At 37.8% G+C, this 16,542-nt stretch overlaps 1 protein-coding gene across 5 annotated transcripts in view; it reads right to left on the bottom strand.

Annotated features, from left to right (window-relative positions):
• Positions 1-16,542, bottom strand: part of RPRD1A (regulation of nuclear pre-mRNA domain containing 1A) — a 64,969-nt gene that overhangs the window by 37,565 nt on the left and 10,862 nt on the right. For all 5 annotated transcript variants that reach the window (XM_061131056.1, XM_061131057.1, XM_061131058.1 and 2 more), the window contains exon 2: positions 2,329-2,458. In XM_061131056.1, the coding sequence (XP_060987039.1) occupies positions 2,329-2,458 (130 nt within the window). The remainder of the gene's footprint in view (positions 1-2,328; positions 2,459-16,542) is intronic.

Raw genomic sequence — 16,542 nt, 5'->3', positions numbered from 1 at the left:
CAGGAAAGGTACGGTAGGAAAAGTATTTGAGGAAATGATATATTTATTCTGAATTCTAAAGACTGGACACACAGAAGTGGGAAACAGCCCACTCCCAACCACTAACCACCACGTTCACCACTCCCACTGGAGACTGAACTACTATGATCTCTTGCCTGGATTTTTGTAATGGCCTTTCATTGGTTTCCCAAGCTCTACTCCTTCATCCTATTCTCTACTAATGTAAATATCATACTGCTCTCAGTCCTCTAAGAACTAGCAATTATACCAAGGAAAAAAGCAAAGACTTTGTTTACCCTGGGCCACAAACTGGGCATGTTGACTTCCCGGCTACCTTTTAGACCACATTTCCTAAATACAAATCTCCTTGCTGATCCTCAAATATGCCCAGCACATGGCTATCTCACTGTGTCTGCCTCGAGTTTTCTCTACTCAGGATCCTTTCCTGCTAGATAGTCAAATGGCCCGTTTCATCCTACCCTTCAGTCTCTGCTCAAACGCTACCTCCTCCAAACTGTCAATCCTTACCTCATGAAATAACTGAGTCATCACACTCTCTGGCTCCTTCCCTGCTTTATGTTTCTTCATAGTACTTATCTCTTTATTTTGTTTACATTTTTAGATATATTCACTTGTATTATTGTGTCATCCACTGAAATTTAAGCTCCACTAGAACAGAACTTTATAGTTCATTTACTACTGTATCCTCACTGACCAGCACAAAGTAGATGGTCAAAAAACATTTTATGGAATTTTAGGAAGAGGCAATAAATTAAAAAAGCCGAAGCCAGAAAGAACTACAAGTTCAGTTAACTTCAACTACATAAATTAAAGTGGGGTGGGGGGGGTGGCGATGTGAGGAGGTAGAGAAATGTGAGCAGGAGTCTGAAGTAGACTGGGCCAGGGAGAACACCTGAAGCCTTACTCAGGACTTCAGACCTGATCTCTAGAGAAATGAGAACCACTCAAAGACAAAAGACTGTTATAGTCAGTTCTACAACTATGGCTACAGTTTCCTAGATGGATTACACAATACTGGAGGCTACTGCAACTATACAGAAATGACATTATGGTAACTGGAATGACAGGAAGTCTAAGAACCAAGGGAACCATACGTACTATATGGGATAAAGCGAGTGAAGGAGAAAGGGCAGTGTGATGTATTATAAATCATGATACCACAAAGAGTTCAAGATAACACCTAATTTCTCACAGGGGCATCCGGATAGATGAAGTTGTCATTCATCAAGAAAGTGAACTCAGAGAAGGAGCAAGTTTGACAGGGGGGAAGGATATTGTGAATTCAATAACAGACATAGTTAAGTCTCAGATGTGTGGAAGCATACAACTAGAAATCAACAGGCAACTGGATATACCTACAAGACTAAAAGGAAAAACACTGGACTGGAGCAAAGATTATCGGCTTTTAGGGTGTGGATAATAACTAAATATATGAAATGTATAAAATCACCCAGAGGGCTAGTAGAGAATATGACACCAGGAGGCCTTGGACTGAATTCTAAGAAACACCAGCACCTGAAAAGATGGTAAAAGACAGTATCTAAATTGAAGGAAAAATAATATTAATTTAAGAAAGCAATATACAGCAGTGTTTCATACTCTGTAATTCTTTAAAAAAAATGCATCTACTGTGACTAAACTTCAGGGCATGTGGTGAGTATATTTTCATCCTTAAATCATTCATTCAACACAGATCATTCACCACTGAATTCTACAAATTAGACGGATGTAATTGCCTACCCCAATGTTTACCCAGTAATCTACCAAATATTTGCATATAATATCTGGAAATAAGCATTTTAAAAGCACAGACTTATAGCTTCAGAATTTTTCTATAACAAAATTTTCAATAGGCTTGTGATTATTTTAAATATTCTGTATTTACAAAGCACTGAAAAATGTTGTGACATATACCCACACACCAGGAAACATTGAAAATCATTATACACAATACAACAGAAAGGGGTAAGTTTTTCCAGAAATACTAGTTGGAAGATTAATCATTATAAGCACACAAATTTTGAATTCAACACTTATTCATTCTTAATGAACTTCATTCCAATATGGCAGTTGCTTTTGGTCACGAAATAAACAGGTGAACTCCAAACCCAAACGCCCACCTGAGCAAAACCTTTTCCTTCACACAAATATTTAACACATTTATAAATGCCATCACTGATAAGTCTTCTTAAATGAAAACTTCAAAGAAATACAGCTTATTTTTTTATTTTAATGTCTTAAGTTTTAGCAAAAGGACATGTTAGACATTTATAACAGATTACCTAGTACTCAAAACAATGATCATACCTGGAAACATGCTTAAAGGCCTCCACTATAACTGGTGCAAAATCTTTTGTAAACTCTGGCCCCTTCCTTTTGCTGTTCTGAATGACATCATTAGCTAGGTAGAGAAAAGTAAGCTTCCTGTTCGGTTTGGCTGGAAAAAAAGAAAAAACTAATTAAAATACTCTCAACTTAACTGAGACAAACTTTCTCAATACCTGAAGTTAATCAGTTTGAGAACTACAACTTACTAGCCTTTGTATATTAGGCTCAACCCCAGCTTCTCATTCTACTGCTAAATTCAGCAAGTCAATATTCTTTAAAGGATAACTACTCCACTGCTTCTGCAGATCACTCACAGGAGAGAAAAAAGAACTCATGAGGCAGAGGTAGCCAATAGAATATTCCTACACTTTTACTAAGTCACCTAGACCACTTATCTTTGATTAGTAGTCTCATCATTAGTTACAAATTAACAGTTTTATACATGGAAATCATCACATCTGTGTAAAAATGCATTTCTGTGACTATTCTGTACTAAATTTTATTAAAACTATTAAACACTACATGAAATACAGCCACTTAAAATAAGATGGTGACTGGTCATGTTATTAAAATGGTACCTTAAATCTTAACTGAATTTACGACTATTTTATTGACAATACATATACTGATTTAAAAATCAATCATTAAGTTACTGTGAAACAAAACAGAACAAAATGTAAGAGAGGTTGAAAGAGGCATCACTTTGATCAATTACAGATTTTTTCACTTACGAAATAAGTATTTGTCAAGCTAACAGAGTAAATGTTAGAGAAACGAAGTGGACAAAGTTTAGATGTTTCCCCTCTTCGGATTACATGGCCTTAAATAACTGATTCATCTTGAAAAAAATATGCCCCTACTCACAATATTCTGTGGGTACGATTATCCCTCTCAAAGAGCAGACAAGATTTCAATAATCTAACCAGAATACATTTTTACTGATTAAATGTTAAGTGGCATAAAAGTACTGAATATGACTTAAAATTCATACATACATACATATGGAAAAATTAGTTGAACACAACCGTTCATACTGTGTTCACAGTACAATTTTACTAGAATTGGAACCATTCAAAGTTGTATAGTCATATTAAAAAACAGCATACTTTGTGACATCCACATCACACTGGTGTAGGCGACTTACTCTAAGGACTGATAATCCAGTGTACTGTTCACGTGGGTCAGTTTATTGGATTTAAGGCAAATATTTGGGCAGACAGCATTTAGTCCTCAAGATATGAGTATTTAATTTAAAATTTAAGCCAATTTTGAGTTCACATTTTTCTTTTAGAGACTGTAAAGTACTGAGTCACAACTGATCAGACCTCACAAACCTGCAGTGCCCACTGACTGCATAACCTGATTTGCCTGTCTAAAGTTGCAGTCTACCAATTACTGGGCTTTCAAAAGTTGCTGGCACAGAATAAAGATACAGGGAGAGATGGCAATAACAGAGACCAACTTCTGATTCTTCTGGCTCTTGTCTAGTCAGCTAAACCATAGAGTACAACTGATTAACATACCAAGACCCTTGCCTGTGAAGATTATAACAGCAGATTTCCAGTATTCAACCTTATCTTTAAAAAAAAAAAAAAATTCTAACCTTTGCCCACAGAAAACCTCACACAAAGAAAAGGCCTTATTTAATCTAAGTATTGAAAGTATTAATCCAAGTATTTGCATTCTTGACATCAAAAAGAATTTAATACTCAAATTAGTTCTTAGCACTTTATATATATATAAAACCTAATTTAATCCAAATAATATAAGGTATCATTGTTATCTGCATTTTGCAGTTGAACCAAAATAGACATCAAAAAGGTTATCTGTCCACAGTGAGACAGCCAGGAAGGAAGCAGTCATGATTTGAACCACAGAGGTCCAACTCCAAAGCATTTCCTCATAACATTAACAACTGGACTATGCCTCCCGTCATAAATGAAAGTGGGTATCACTTTTTGAGAAGATTTAATAGCAACTCAACCAAACTGTTTCAGAATGTTAACAGTATTATTCACAACAGCTAAAAGGTGGAAATAATCCAAGTGTCTGTCAACAGATGAATGGATAAGCAAAACGTAGTATATAAACACGAATAAACTACTACTCGGTCTGCAAAAGAAAGAACATTCTGACACAAGCTACAATGCTCAGATGGTAAAGAATCCACCTGCAATGTGTGAGACCTGGGTTCCATCCCTGAGTTGGGATGATCCCCTGGAGGAAGGCATGGCCACCCACTCCAGAATTCTTGCCTGGAGAATCCCTATGTTAAGTGAAACAAGCCTGCCACAAAAAGACATACACTGTATGACTGCATTTGTATCAGGTACCTAGAATAGTCAAATTCATAGACAAAGTAGAATGGCGGTGGTCAGGGGCTGAGAAGAGGGAGATATGGAGAATTACTGTTTAATGGGGATAGAGTTCCAATTTTATAAGAGGAAAAGAGTTCTAGAGATGTATGTTAATGACAGTTGCACAACAGTATAAATATACTTAATATCGCTAGAACTTCACACTTAAAAATGATTAAAGTGTTCAATTTTATGTTTATTTTACCACAAAAATTTTAAAGTATATATTTTACAATTTTTTAAATTTGTGAGCTACTAATCTCTTGAAAATAATTCAGAATCATTTTCTGCAATGTATACTAAAGTAAAAATTTACAAGATTTCAACATACATTTCCCAGTATATTCCAAAGGACGAACTCTGTACCAGGAGCGCAACTTTACAGTTGTGCTTGGTCCAAATACCAAGACAGTCTTTTCATTTTTTCCCTTGTGGAAATCACACCAAAATATAAGAAATACCTAGAAACTGCCATAAATTATACCCTTCTCCAAATTTTCAGGGGAAAAAAATGTACTGCCATTTAAAATTTTATGTAGAACAAATAATAAACTAGTGGAACAAATTACAATAAGCAATTCCAGAAGAAATCACATTATTTTCAAATAAATTTTTTTATAAATTGTAAATAAAAGATCCATAAATTGTTTCTAAAACACACAAAGCTAACAACAAGGACAAACAAGCCATTTCACAATTTCTTAAAGAAACAACTCTATTGGCAACAGAGTGTAAGGCTAAATAATGGGTCTGACCTAATCAATTCCTATGCTTTTACTGTTCATAGGGCTCCCTGTAAAGACACCAATTTTCCCAATCTTCCATTCAATTTAACTCATGTTTATTTAATATTTGCTGTGTGCCATGCTGGGTTCAGACCAAAAATAATCTTTCCTATTCAATCAGGACTTTGCAACATAAAAACTGGCACAAGATAGGTCATGTGACTACGTTAGTTCTTTTTTAAAAATTCTCTCTCCACTGATAATATGACACCAACACTGAAAGCAACCATAAACTCAGTATTATATCCCAGTTAGTCTACCCTGGAGAAATTCATGGAGAAATCCATGGACTGTATAGTCCAAGGGGTCGCAAAGAGTCAGATACGACTAAGCGACTTTCACCTCACTTCACTTAGTCTGTGTGTACACGGCTATGTCTGTACCAATGAAGTATAAGCCAAATAAGGACCAGTCAACATATTGTGAGAAATCATTTTCTTATATCTCACCTCACCAAACAAAACTTTAACCTCCTGTAGGTACTAAGCACAAAGCTTCCCAGGTGGCACAGTTCAGTTCAGTCGCTCAGTTGTGTCCGACTCTTTGCAAACCCATGGACTGCAGCACGCCAGGATTCCCTGTCCATCACCAACTCCTGGAGTTTGCTCAGACTCCTGTCCATCGAGGCAGTGATGCCATCCAACCATCTCATCCTTTGTTGTCCCTTTCTGCTCCCGCCTTCAGTCTTTCCCAGCATCAGGGTCTTTTCCAGTGAGTCAGTTCTTCACATCAGGAGGCCAAAGTATTGGAGTTTCAGCTTCAGCATCAATCCTTCCAATGAATATTCAGGACTGATTTCCTTTAGGATTGACTGGTTGGATCTCCTTGCAGTCCAAGGGGCTCTCAAGAGTCTTCTCCAACACCACAGTTCAAAAGCATCAATTCTTTGGCGCTTAGCTTTCTTTATAGTCCAACTCTCACATCCATACATGACTACTGGAAACATGACTAGATGGACCTTTGTTTGCAAAGTAATGTCTCTGCTTTCTAATATGCTGCCTAGGTTGATCACAGCTTTTCTTCCAAGGAGCAAGAGTTTTTTAATTTCATGGCTACAGTCACCTCTGCAATGATTTTGGAGCCCCAAAAAAGAAAATTTCTCACTGTTTCCATTGTTTCCCCATCTATTTGCCATGAAGTGATGGGACCAGATGCCATGACCTTAAGTTTTTTTGAATGTTGAGTTTTAAGTCACTTTTTGACTCTCCTCTTTCACTTTCATTAAGAGACTCTTTAGTTCTTCTTCGCTTTCTGCCATAGGGTGGTATCATCTGCGTATCTTAGGTTATTGATATTTCTCCTGGCAATCTTGATTCCAGCTTGTGCTTCATCCAGCCTGGCATTCCCCATAATGCAGGTGGCACAGTGGTAAAGAATTTATGGAGATGCAGGAGACATGGGTTCCATCACTAGGTTGAAAAGATCCCTTGGAGAAGGAAATGGCAACCCATGCCAGTATCCCTACTTGTAAAATCCCAAGGACAGAGGAGCCTATCTATGGGGGCTACAGTCTATGGGGTGCAGAGAGCTGGATGCGACTGAGCATGCACGCACACACACAGGTACCAAGTATAGGTCTTTGTCCAGGGACCTTGTATATGGACAGGTGAAATGAAGTCGCTCAGTTGTGTCTGACTCCTTGAGACCCCACTGACTGACTATAGCCTACCAGGTTCCTCTGTCCATGGGATTTACCAGGCAAGAATACTGGAGTGGGTTGCCATTTCCTTCTCCAGGAGATCTTCCTGACCCAGGGATTGAACCCGGGTCTCCCGCATCGTAGGCACATGTTTTACCATCTGAGCCACCAGGGAAGTCGCCATATGAACAGGTACATCAAAACAAATAATAACAATTACTAAATTCAGAGAGCTAATCCCTGAAAACATAGTATTACGTAAAAAGTTGAGCATACACCTCAAAAAAGACAAAGCAAGTTCAGTTCATCACACAAGTAAGAAACAGTAATTCAGAAAGAGGGCTTTCCTGGTGGCTCAGTGGTAAAGAAGGCGCCTGTCAATGCAAGAGACACAGGTTTGACCCCTGATCCAGGAAGATCCCACAAGCCTCGAAGCAAGTAAGCCCGAGCGCCACAGCTACTAGAGTCTGGGAGCCACAATTACTACTGGGCCCAAGGACTGCAGCTACTGAAGCACTGAGCAGGGAGCCCATGCCCCTGCAACAAGAGAAGCCACCACAATGAGAAGTCCAAGCACAGCACCTACAGAGTAGCCCCGGCTCGCTACTCTACATGGCAGAGAAAAGCCTGCATAGCAACGAAGACCCAGCACAGCCGATAAAAATAAATTTTAAAAATAATAAAAAAAAACCCCACAAACAATTCAAATAGAAGATCCGTTTCAAAGCTTCAAAAAGATTAGACCAGGCCATTAAATAAAGAAAAAGAAACAAACCCATTCAAAGGATTACAGAAATGACGTCTAGTCTAATTCATAATGAATTCATAATTTAGTTTTACTTCTTCATAATCAGATAGGATAATGGTAAGATCACTACTTATTTTCTTACACTGTTCAGACCACATGCCTACTTGCTTTGATATGATATGGAATATTATAATCTAATTTAATCACTGTGTTCTATGGAGACTGAAATTTACAACCACAGTAGATGATAATGCCGATAAATACAACAAATAGCTAAAAAAAATTGTTATCTATAAACATTATGAACTTTCTTTCCAAGAGACATCTTTATATAGAGAAGCAGCAAAAAAAAAAAAAAAAAATTACATACACATGCATGTGTACACATACACACAAAATAATGAGTTATCAGTGCAATTCTTACAGAAGGAAATAAGAAAACCCATTATCTTGAAACAAAAATCTACTCAATGAAAAAAAAAGAAAAAAAAAATCTACTCAAGATTTATTAACTGTTGGACAGCCTCACTTATTTCCATGATAAACTGATTCACAGACCAGAAAACATGTTCATATGGATGGCTAAGGTGGTTGTAAGGCAGAAACTAACTTAGTAATACTCTTTGCCACAGAAAATGCAAAACCAACAGATGATTCTTGAATGGATTCTATCTATCCCAGATGGGACAAAGCGTTCAGTCAGACACAGATGGCTTCTTCTTCACAGGTTAGGTGGGTGAAAAATGGATAGCGCTGGCGTATTCCTGTATCACTGCTAGGATGCCTCAGACTTTTGGTAGCCCATCCCTTGCTTAAAATCCTTCCAAGATTTTCTATTGTTCTCCACATAACATTTTAAATCCTTAATACAACCTAAGGCCCAGAAAGATCTATCTCCACCTCAACACTATTCTTTCTTCAAGCCCCAATTTCCTGGACTCCTACTCCTGCTTTAGACCTCAGTTAAACGGGTTCCTCTGGTTTTTCTCTGACTACCCACCACAAACTGGTGAGGCAGTCCTGATATGCTCTCATGCCACCTCATACTTTCCTATGGAGCATTTATTCCAACCATTTAACTGTTTTTATTTAACCTAGTGCTTCCCAATTAAATTCCATCAAAAGTAACAATTGTCAGGCTCATCCACCAATCTATGGAATCAAGCCCAGCAGCTAAGTCATAATTTGCTCAACATTTACTAAATCAGTAAATTTTGGGCTAAACCTTTATGTCTGTAGTTATTTGTTCTATTAACTTAGCTTCTGGTCTTCACCTCACCCAGCAGCTAAAAGGGGAATGCAATTACACTACTCTCAGAAACCTCAACTTCAAATTCACATTATGAAAAGACAAACTTTCTTACAGATACAGCTACTCCAGTTCAAATATTTTCCTTTCCCCCCTCCTCCATTCTAGAGTTCTCACAAAACATAACTCCACAGAAAAATAAGCAAACAGTGTGAATGGGAAGGTCAAAGAACTACAAATGTTAATCAATTAAAGCCAACTACCACTTTCTACCTATTTAATTGATCAAGACAAAAGTCTGACACTAAAGTTGGCAAGAGTATGAGTTAAGATTATCCTCTTTAGATACCTTCAAACATGATTAACATTTCAATTAGTGTGACTTTTTACAAAAATAATTTGGCAATACTTATGAAAAATGTAAATGCACAAATCCCTTAACCCTGCAGATTTCCCTTTTAGGACTTTATCCTATGGGATCCTCTCATAATGCACAAAAAACCAAGAAGGATAATCACGAAACAACACAAAAGACAGAATTAGATAAATCATGATATATTCATATAATCCATACTCTACAGCTATTAAAAAGTGAGACAGATTTATATACAGATATAGAAAGATATCTAAGACATATTATTGAATTAAACATATCCACACAAGCACACACACAGTAGATTGCTTTACTTTGAGGGAAGATCAAGAAAGACTCTGAGGGGGATTCAGAATTACTAAAAAAAAAAAAAAACTGTCAAAACAGGAAACACATGAGCTATATATTAAACGATGCACGTGAGCCACATACTGAATAGGGCTCCTGGGTAGTGTGGACTTGCTGCTCTTCCAAAGCACAAACTTCACCCCGGACCACTGTACCACTATAAAAGACAATGCGAACTGGAAAAGATCTACAGAATACATGTCACATTGTTCATGTTATGCATATAGAGAACTGAAACTATAACTTTTTTGGTCTATTAAAAATAATATCTTTAAAATAACACTAAGTTTCTTAAGACCTAGGCACTATTCTAAAAGTTTATTACATATTTCTTTTAATCTTCTAAACAACCCTACAGAGTAATTATCCCCATTTACCAATGAAATAAGTGAAGTAATTACATGCACTCAGAGAAATGCACTGAAATCAAATCAACACCTACTACAATCCCTAAATAATATTTTATTAACAAAAGCAGGAACTACATAAGATGAGCCTGTAACATCTTGTCATGATAGAAGGTAAGAAACCTACTTTAAAAACTACCAGAGTTGTAGCCAAAGGACAAAGGCAATGCTCCAGGATACCGCCACTGACCAGAGTATCAAAAAGATGACTCAATGGTCTGAAACATAATCATCTAAAATCTGTAAGTTCATAAAAAATACTTTAAAAAAGTGGTTGCTAAGTAACTGATCTAGTTGACAAAGGGGGGAAAAATGAGCCATTTAGCCTCCTTTTCCTGTGTGAACTGTATTCCAGAGTCAATGGTTGATGAAGGGAAGTTCTTATACACAAATGCTCAAATTTCAGCATGCTCAGAATCACTTAGAGGGCTTGTTAATACGCAGATAACTGGTTCCTACTGACACAGTTTCTGAGATAGGTCTGGACAGGACCCAAGAATTTGCATTTTCAACAAATAGGTGACGCCGATGCTGCAGAGGCCCATGTTTTTGAGAACCACTGTTAGAACTCTGGATAATAAACACAGAAAGAATGAAATAATTAAAAATTCATAATTTTGCAACTCCTGATAAAAAATAAAGAGTCTAGCCAACTACCATCACAAGCTGCTAAAAGCACTTGGTGAAAGGTGATGGTGCATGTGTGTCTGCACCCAGTCACATCTGAGCTTTGTGATCCCAAGGACTATAGCCCGCCAGGCTCCTCTGTCCATTGGAAGAATACTGGAGTGGGTTGCCATTTCCTCCTCCAGGGGATCTTTCCAACCCAGGGATCGAATCCACATCTCCTGAGTCTCCTGCATTGGCAGGTGGATTCTTTACCACTGCCCCATCTGGAAAGCCTGTGAAAGGTGATAGGGAACTTTATAACAGATTCACAATGATACAAATAAATTCACTGATCAATCTCACTTTTAAACAGAAAACAAACTTGATATTAGATATCTCTTAATGTGATGCAGCAAGAAGTACATAAAACAGGCAATAAAGTATTCTTTGAAAATGACACCATAGGATGGAATCAGTCAAATGCCTAAGGAGGGAAATTATATAGTCCATCTGATAATCTCAACAAATAAACTGCATGAGAAAATGTGTGTGGGGGGACCCACAAATTTAAGAGATCTGTTAACCAAATGTCATAAATGGACCTTGTTGGATTGTTTTGAACATTAACTACAAAGAGACATTTTTCAGGGAATCTAGAATACTGAATATGAACTAGGTTCAAAAAAAAAAAAAAAAATCAACAAAGTTAACTTTGTTAGGTGTGACAGAACTCTTACAATTATATTAAAATTTTAACATAAAGCTTACTTTATCAATTATAAATATATGTAAATATTCTGAAGTCTAGGTTTTGCTTTAAAAAAAAAAAAAACCAGGAAAAAAACTATCAGGGTAGGGAAGATTTAGGGAGATGAAATCAGAAAGATGTAACATTAATAATGCTGAAGCTGGGTGATGGGTTCACTGAAGTTCAAAATCTTATTGTCTCCTACTTCTGTATATAATTTTGTCTATCATAAACAGTTAAAAATCTAAGTAAAGTTGGAGTGTAAAAAGTGAATTCTCCTTTCATCTCCACTCCCTTATCATGAATGAGCTCATTATTATAGTGTGTGTATCCTTTTCACACAACTCTGCCTTTGCAAATACCATATACTCATTCACTTGTCCACAGATACCCACATACAGAGGATTTTTTTCTTCAATAAGATCATGCTATACATAATGTTTTGCAGTTTTTTCACACTTCAAGTATCCAAAGCATTTTTGTATTCATAAACAGATCTGTCACCAAATTCTTTGGGAGCCTCATTCCTTTTAATAACTACTTAATTGATGCTTTTGAACTGTGGTGTTGGAGAAGACTCTTGAGAGCCCCTTGGACTGCAAGGAGATCCAACCAGTCCATCCTAAAGGAAATGAGTCCTGAATACTCATTTGAAGGACTGATGCTGAAGCTGAAACTCCAATACTTTGGCCACCTGATGCGAAGAACTGACTTCTTTGAAAAGACCCTGATGCTGGGAAAGCTTGAAGGCGGGAGGAGAATAGGATGACAAAGGATGAAATGACTGGATGGCATCATCAATTTGATGGACATGAGTCTGAGCAAGTTCTGTGAGTTGGTGATGGACAGGGAAGCTTGGTGTGCTGCAGTCCATGGGGTAGCAAAGAGTTGGACATGACTGTGTGACTGAACTGTAGTCACGTGATACATATATATGTTGTTTCAAATCTTTAACATCTTTTATCTTTGTAAACCTGAGCAAGTATGTCTACAGGATAGATTCTAACAGGCAGAGGTGATAGGTTAAAAGGTATGTTGTTTAAATTTTGACAGACACTGTCAGGCTGCCCACCAAAGAGGGCAACTGCGTGTATTCCTACCACATGAAAATGTTCATTTCTCTACATCATCAACATACTACTATTAATATTTAAGGTCTCTGCCAATCCCCCCAGAGTAAAATGATTGTGTTTTTATTTGTAATTCCCTATATACTACTAAAACTCATTTATTTATGTTCCTTCTTTTGTAAATTGCCTATTCACAGCATGTTCCCCATTTTTCTACTGAGCTCTTTTTCTTATCATAACTCACAAGAGCATCGTATATGTGATGAATATTAGCTTTTTCCTATCTTAGGTAATGCAAATATATTCTGCGAACCTGTTGCTTAAAACCAAAACTTGGTAATTTCTGCATTCAGGTATTTTATAATTTTATGTGGCCAAATCTATTTCCTATATGACTCATGGCCTATACTGTATTCATGATCCAAAACTAGAAATTATAAATATATATTTTTTCTTATATGACTCTATAGTTGAATCTTTTCAGTGCTGTATCTGTAATTCACCTGAATTAATTTCATATATGATATTAGTTAGGAATCTAAGAATTACTTGTTAATATCCTCTTTGGCCTTCCCAGGTGACGCTAGTGGTAAAAAAATCTGTCTGCCAATGCAGGAGACTTAAGAGATGCAGGTTCAATCCCTGGGTCAGGAAGAGCCCCTGGAGGAGGGCATGGCAACCCACTCCAGTATTCTTGCCCCGAGGATCCCCATGAACAGAGGGCAGGCTACAGTCACAGGGCTGTCAAGAGCTGGATACGAATGAAGCAACTCAGCACCCAGCACATCCTAGCTCTCAGCCCATGAATTTCAAGTGTCTAAGTCACCAAATGCTCACATAAAATAGGTCTCCTCACAAATCTCTACTCTGTGTCCTCCATATATTATTATTCCTGTCCCAATAACATGCTCCGCTCACTTCAATGTCTTCACAGTCTCCATGGATACCGAGAAGGACATACTATTTCTATTACTGTTTTCTGGTCAAAACTGTCAAAATTCTCAAGACAAAAACTGCCGTGGCTCTTTCTGCACATTCATGTTTTTCAAAGATTTACAGAATTAGAGTTAAATTTCTCATTGACTGTTCTGAAGTTACAGATTAATATGGGGATAATTGACCTCTCTGCAATCAAGTTTACTTAGCAGTTTTACATACTATTGTATTTTAAAACACATACAATAAAGGCATGCTTTAAAGCAATAAAAAGCAAAAGTGCTTGGCATACAGCTACATTAAAATAAACTTGTTAAAATACTTAACACATAAACCTGAAAATATCCTATAATATCAAAGACAAGAAAACACTGGTAGAAAACACTAGTCTCAGAGTTACAAATGATGTGTCCCAATTCCAGTATAAAGACCAATTTGTAGGAGACTTCTGCTTCTGAGAAGATAGAGCAGACATACATTTTTCTAGTCCTCCTCAAAGTAAAACTACAAATCCTGGACATCATAAATAAACCAAACACAGGAGAAAAAAAAAAAAGAAGGTAGACTGGCGAGGGGCCTTGAGAGTTCAACACAAGGTGGGTTCCCAGAGTTTTCATTTTGCCTCAGATATCTCAGATTCAAAGTTGATGAGGCCAGCAACCCAGAAGTCCTAACAGGTGCAGATATAAAAACCTCCAACAGAAGCCTTCTCACTCTAGTCAAAGGAGTAGGAAAAGGGCAGCCTAAAAAGACAGAAAACTTCTAGAAAATAACCTACCTACTCCAACCAAACACACTACAGAAAGGAAAAGAAAACAGAATCAGTGGCCCCACTCGCACCCACGCCAGCAAAGCCCGTAACGTGGAGCATAACACCTCTCTAGAGCGGTGTCAGAGAAGGCAAAGCAGAGAGCCTGGGCTTCCACCCCACCCAGTAGGGAGACAGTCCTCACTGGGGTGGAGTCACAGAAGGACTAGTGGAAAGTCGGGACCTCCACCATGGTCCAGCAGTATTGGGCCCACACACTCACTCCTACACGTCTGTGGGAGCAGGGGAAGTCTCACGGGACGCTAAAACCCCCATTCACACACAACAGTAATGAAGAAGACCTCCCTCCCCTGATGGGGTGGTGTCACAGAAACCCAGCTAAAATAGAATTCGATAAGGTCCAAAGTCTCATAACATAATACCAAAAAAAATCTATGGATCAAGCAAAAAATCCACCATACCAAGCATCAAGATCTCAAACTGAATGAAAAAAGGCAATCAATAGATGCCAATACAAAGATGACAGAGATTTGAGAATTTATAAAAAATTTTAAGACAGCCATCATATAAATGCTTCAACTAGCATATGCAAATATGCTGAAAATTCAAATTTTCTGGAATAAAGCTGAAGCAGTACTGAGAGAAACTTGTAGTACTAAATGCACATGCTAGAAAAGATGAACAAGTCTAAAGCCAAAAATATAAGCTCTTACCTCAAAAACTGACATTAAGAACATAAAAATAAATATATAAAACAAGGAAATAGGGGGAAATAAAAAAAGTAGAAGCAGAAATAAATGAAAGTGACACACAAAAATAAAGCTGCTTCCCCCACCCCAGTTTTTGAGATACAACTGACACAATGCACTATATCATTTAAGGAGTACAGCACAATGCTCACATATACCATGAACTGACTGCCACAGTTAAGTTAAAATCTGTCATCTCATATAGATGCAAAAAAAAGAAAAAAAATTAAAAAAAACTTTTTTCTCCTTGTGATGAGACCTCTTGGGCTTTACTTTCTTAAACAGAGTCATATATACCATACTAAACTGCTAGTCACTCAATTGTGTCCAACCCTTTGCCACCCCATGCACTGCAGCCTGCCAGCTCCTCTGTCCATGGAACTCTCCAGGCCAGAATACTGGAGTGGGTAGCCATTCCCTTCTCCAGGAGATCCTCCCAACCCGGGGAGCAAACACGGGTCTCCCACACTGCAGGCGGATGCTTTACCACCTGAGCCACCATACAGCAATGTTAATGACAGTCATGTCATCATTTTGTACATTACATCCCTACTATTTATTTATCTTAAAACTTAGTTTGCACCTTTTGACCATCTTCTACTTCTAGCAACTACAAACCTGATTTCTTTTCCTATGAGTTTGGGTACATGGCCTTTTTTAAAAAAAAAAAAAGAAAGAAAGAAAGATTCACATATGAGTTCATACAGTATTTCTTTCCCTGATTTATTTCACATAGCATTATGTCCTCAAGGTCCATCCACATCGACCCCATGGGCTGTGGCACGCCAGGCATTTCTGTCCATCACCAACTCCCGGAGGCTACTCAAACTCATGTCCATCCAGTCAGTGATGCCATCCAACCATCTCATCCTTTGTTGTCCCCTTCTCCTCCCACCTTCAATCTTTCCCAGCATCAGGGTCTTTTCAAATGAGTCAGTTCTTCACATCAGGAGGCCAAAGTATTGGAGTTTCAGCTTCAGCATCAATCCTTCCAATGAATATTCAGGACTGATTTCCTCTAGGATTGACTGGTTGGATCTCCTTGCAGTCCAAGGGGCTCTCAAGAGTCTTCTCCAACACCACAGTTCAAAAGCATCAATTCTTCGGCACTCAGCTTTCTTTCCAGTCCAACTCTCACATCCATACATGACTACTGGAAACATGACTAGATGGACCTTTGTTTGCAAAGTAATGTCTCTGCTTTCTAATATGCTGCCTAGGTTAATCACAGCTTTTCTTCCAAGGAGCAAGAGTTTTTTGTTTTCATGGCTACAGTCACCTCTGCAATGATTTTGGAGCCCCAAAAAAGAAAATTTCTCACTGTTTCCATTGTTTCCCCATCTATTTGCCATGAAGTGATGGGACCGGATGCCATGATGTTTGTTTTTTGAATGTTGAGTTTTAAA

The sequence above is a fragment of the Dama dama genome, chromosome 27, assembly GCF_033118175.1.
Source record: "Dama dama isolate Ldn47 chromosome 27, ASM3311817v1, whole genome shotgun sequence".
Classification (NCBI taxonomy): Eukaryota; Metazoa; Chordata; class Mammalia; order Artiodactyla; family Cervidae; genus Dama; species Dama dama.
This window is presented reverse-complemented; position numbering and strand designations above follow the sequence as displayed.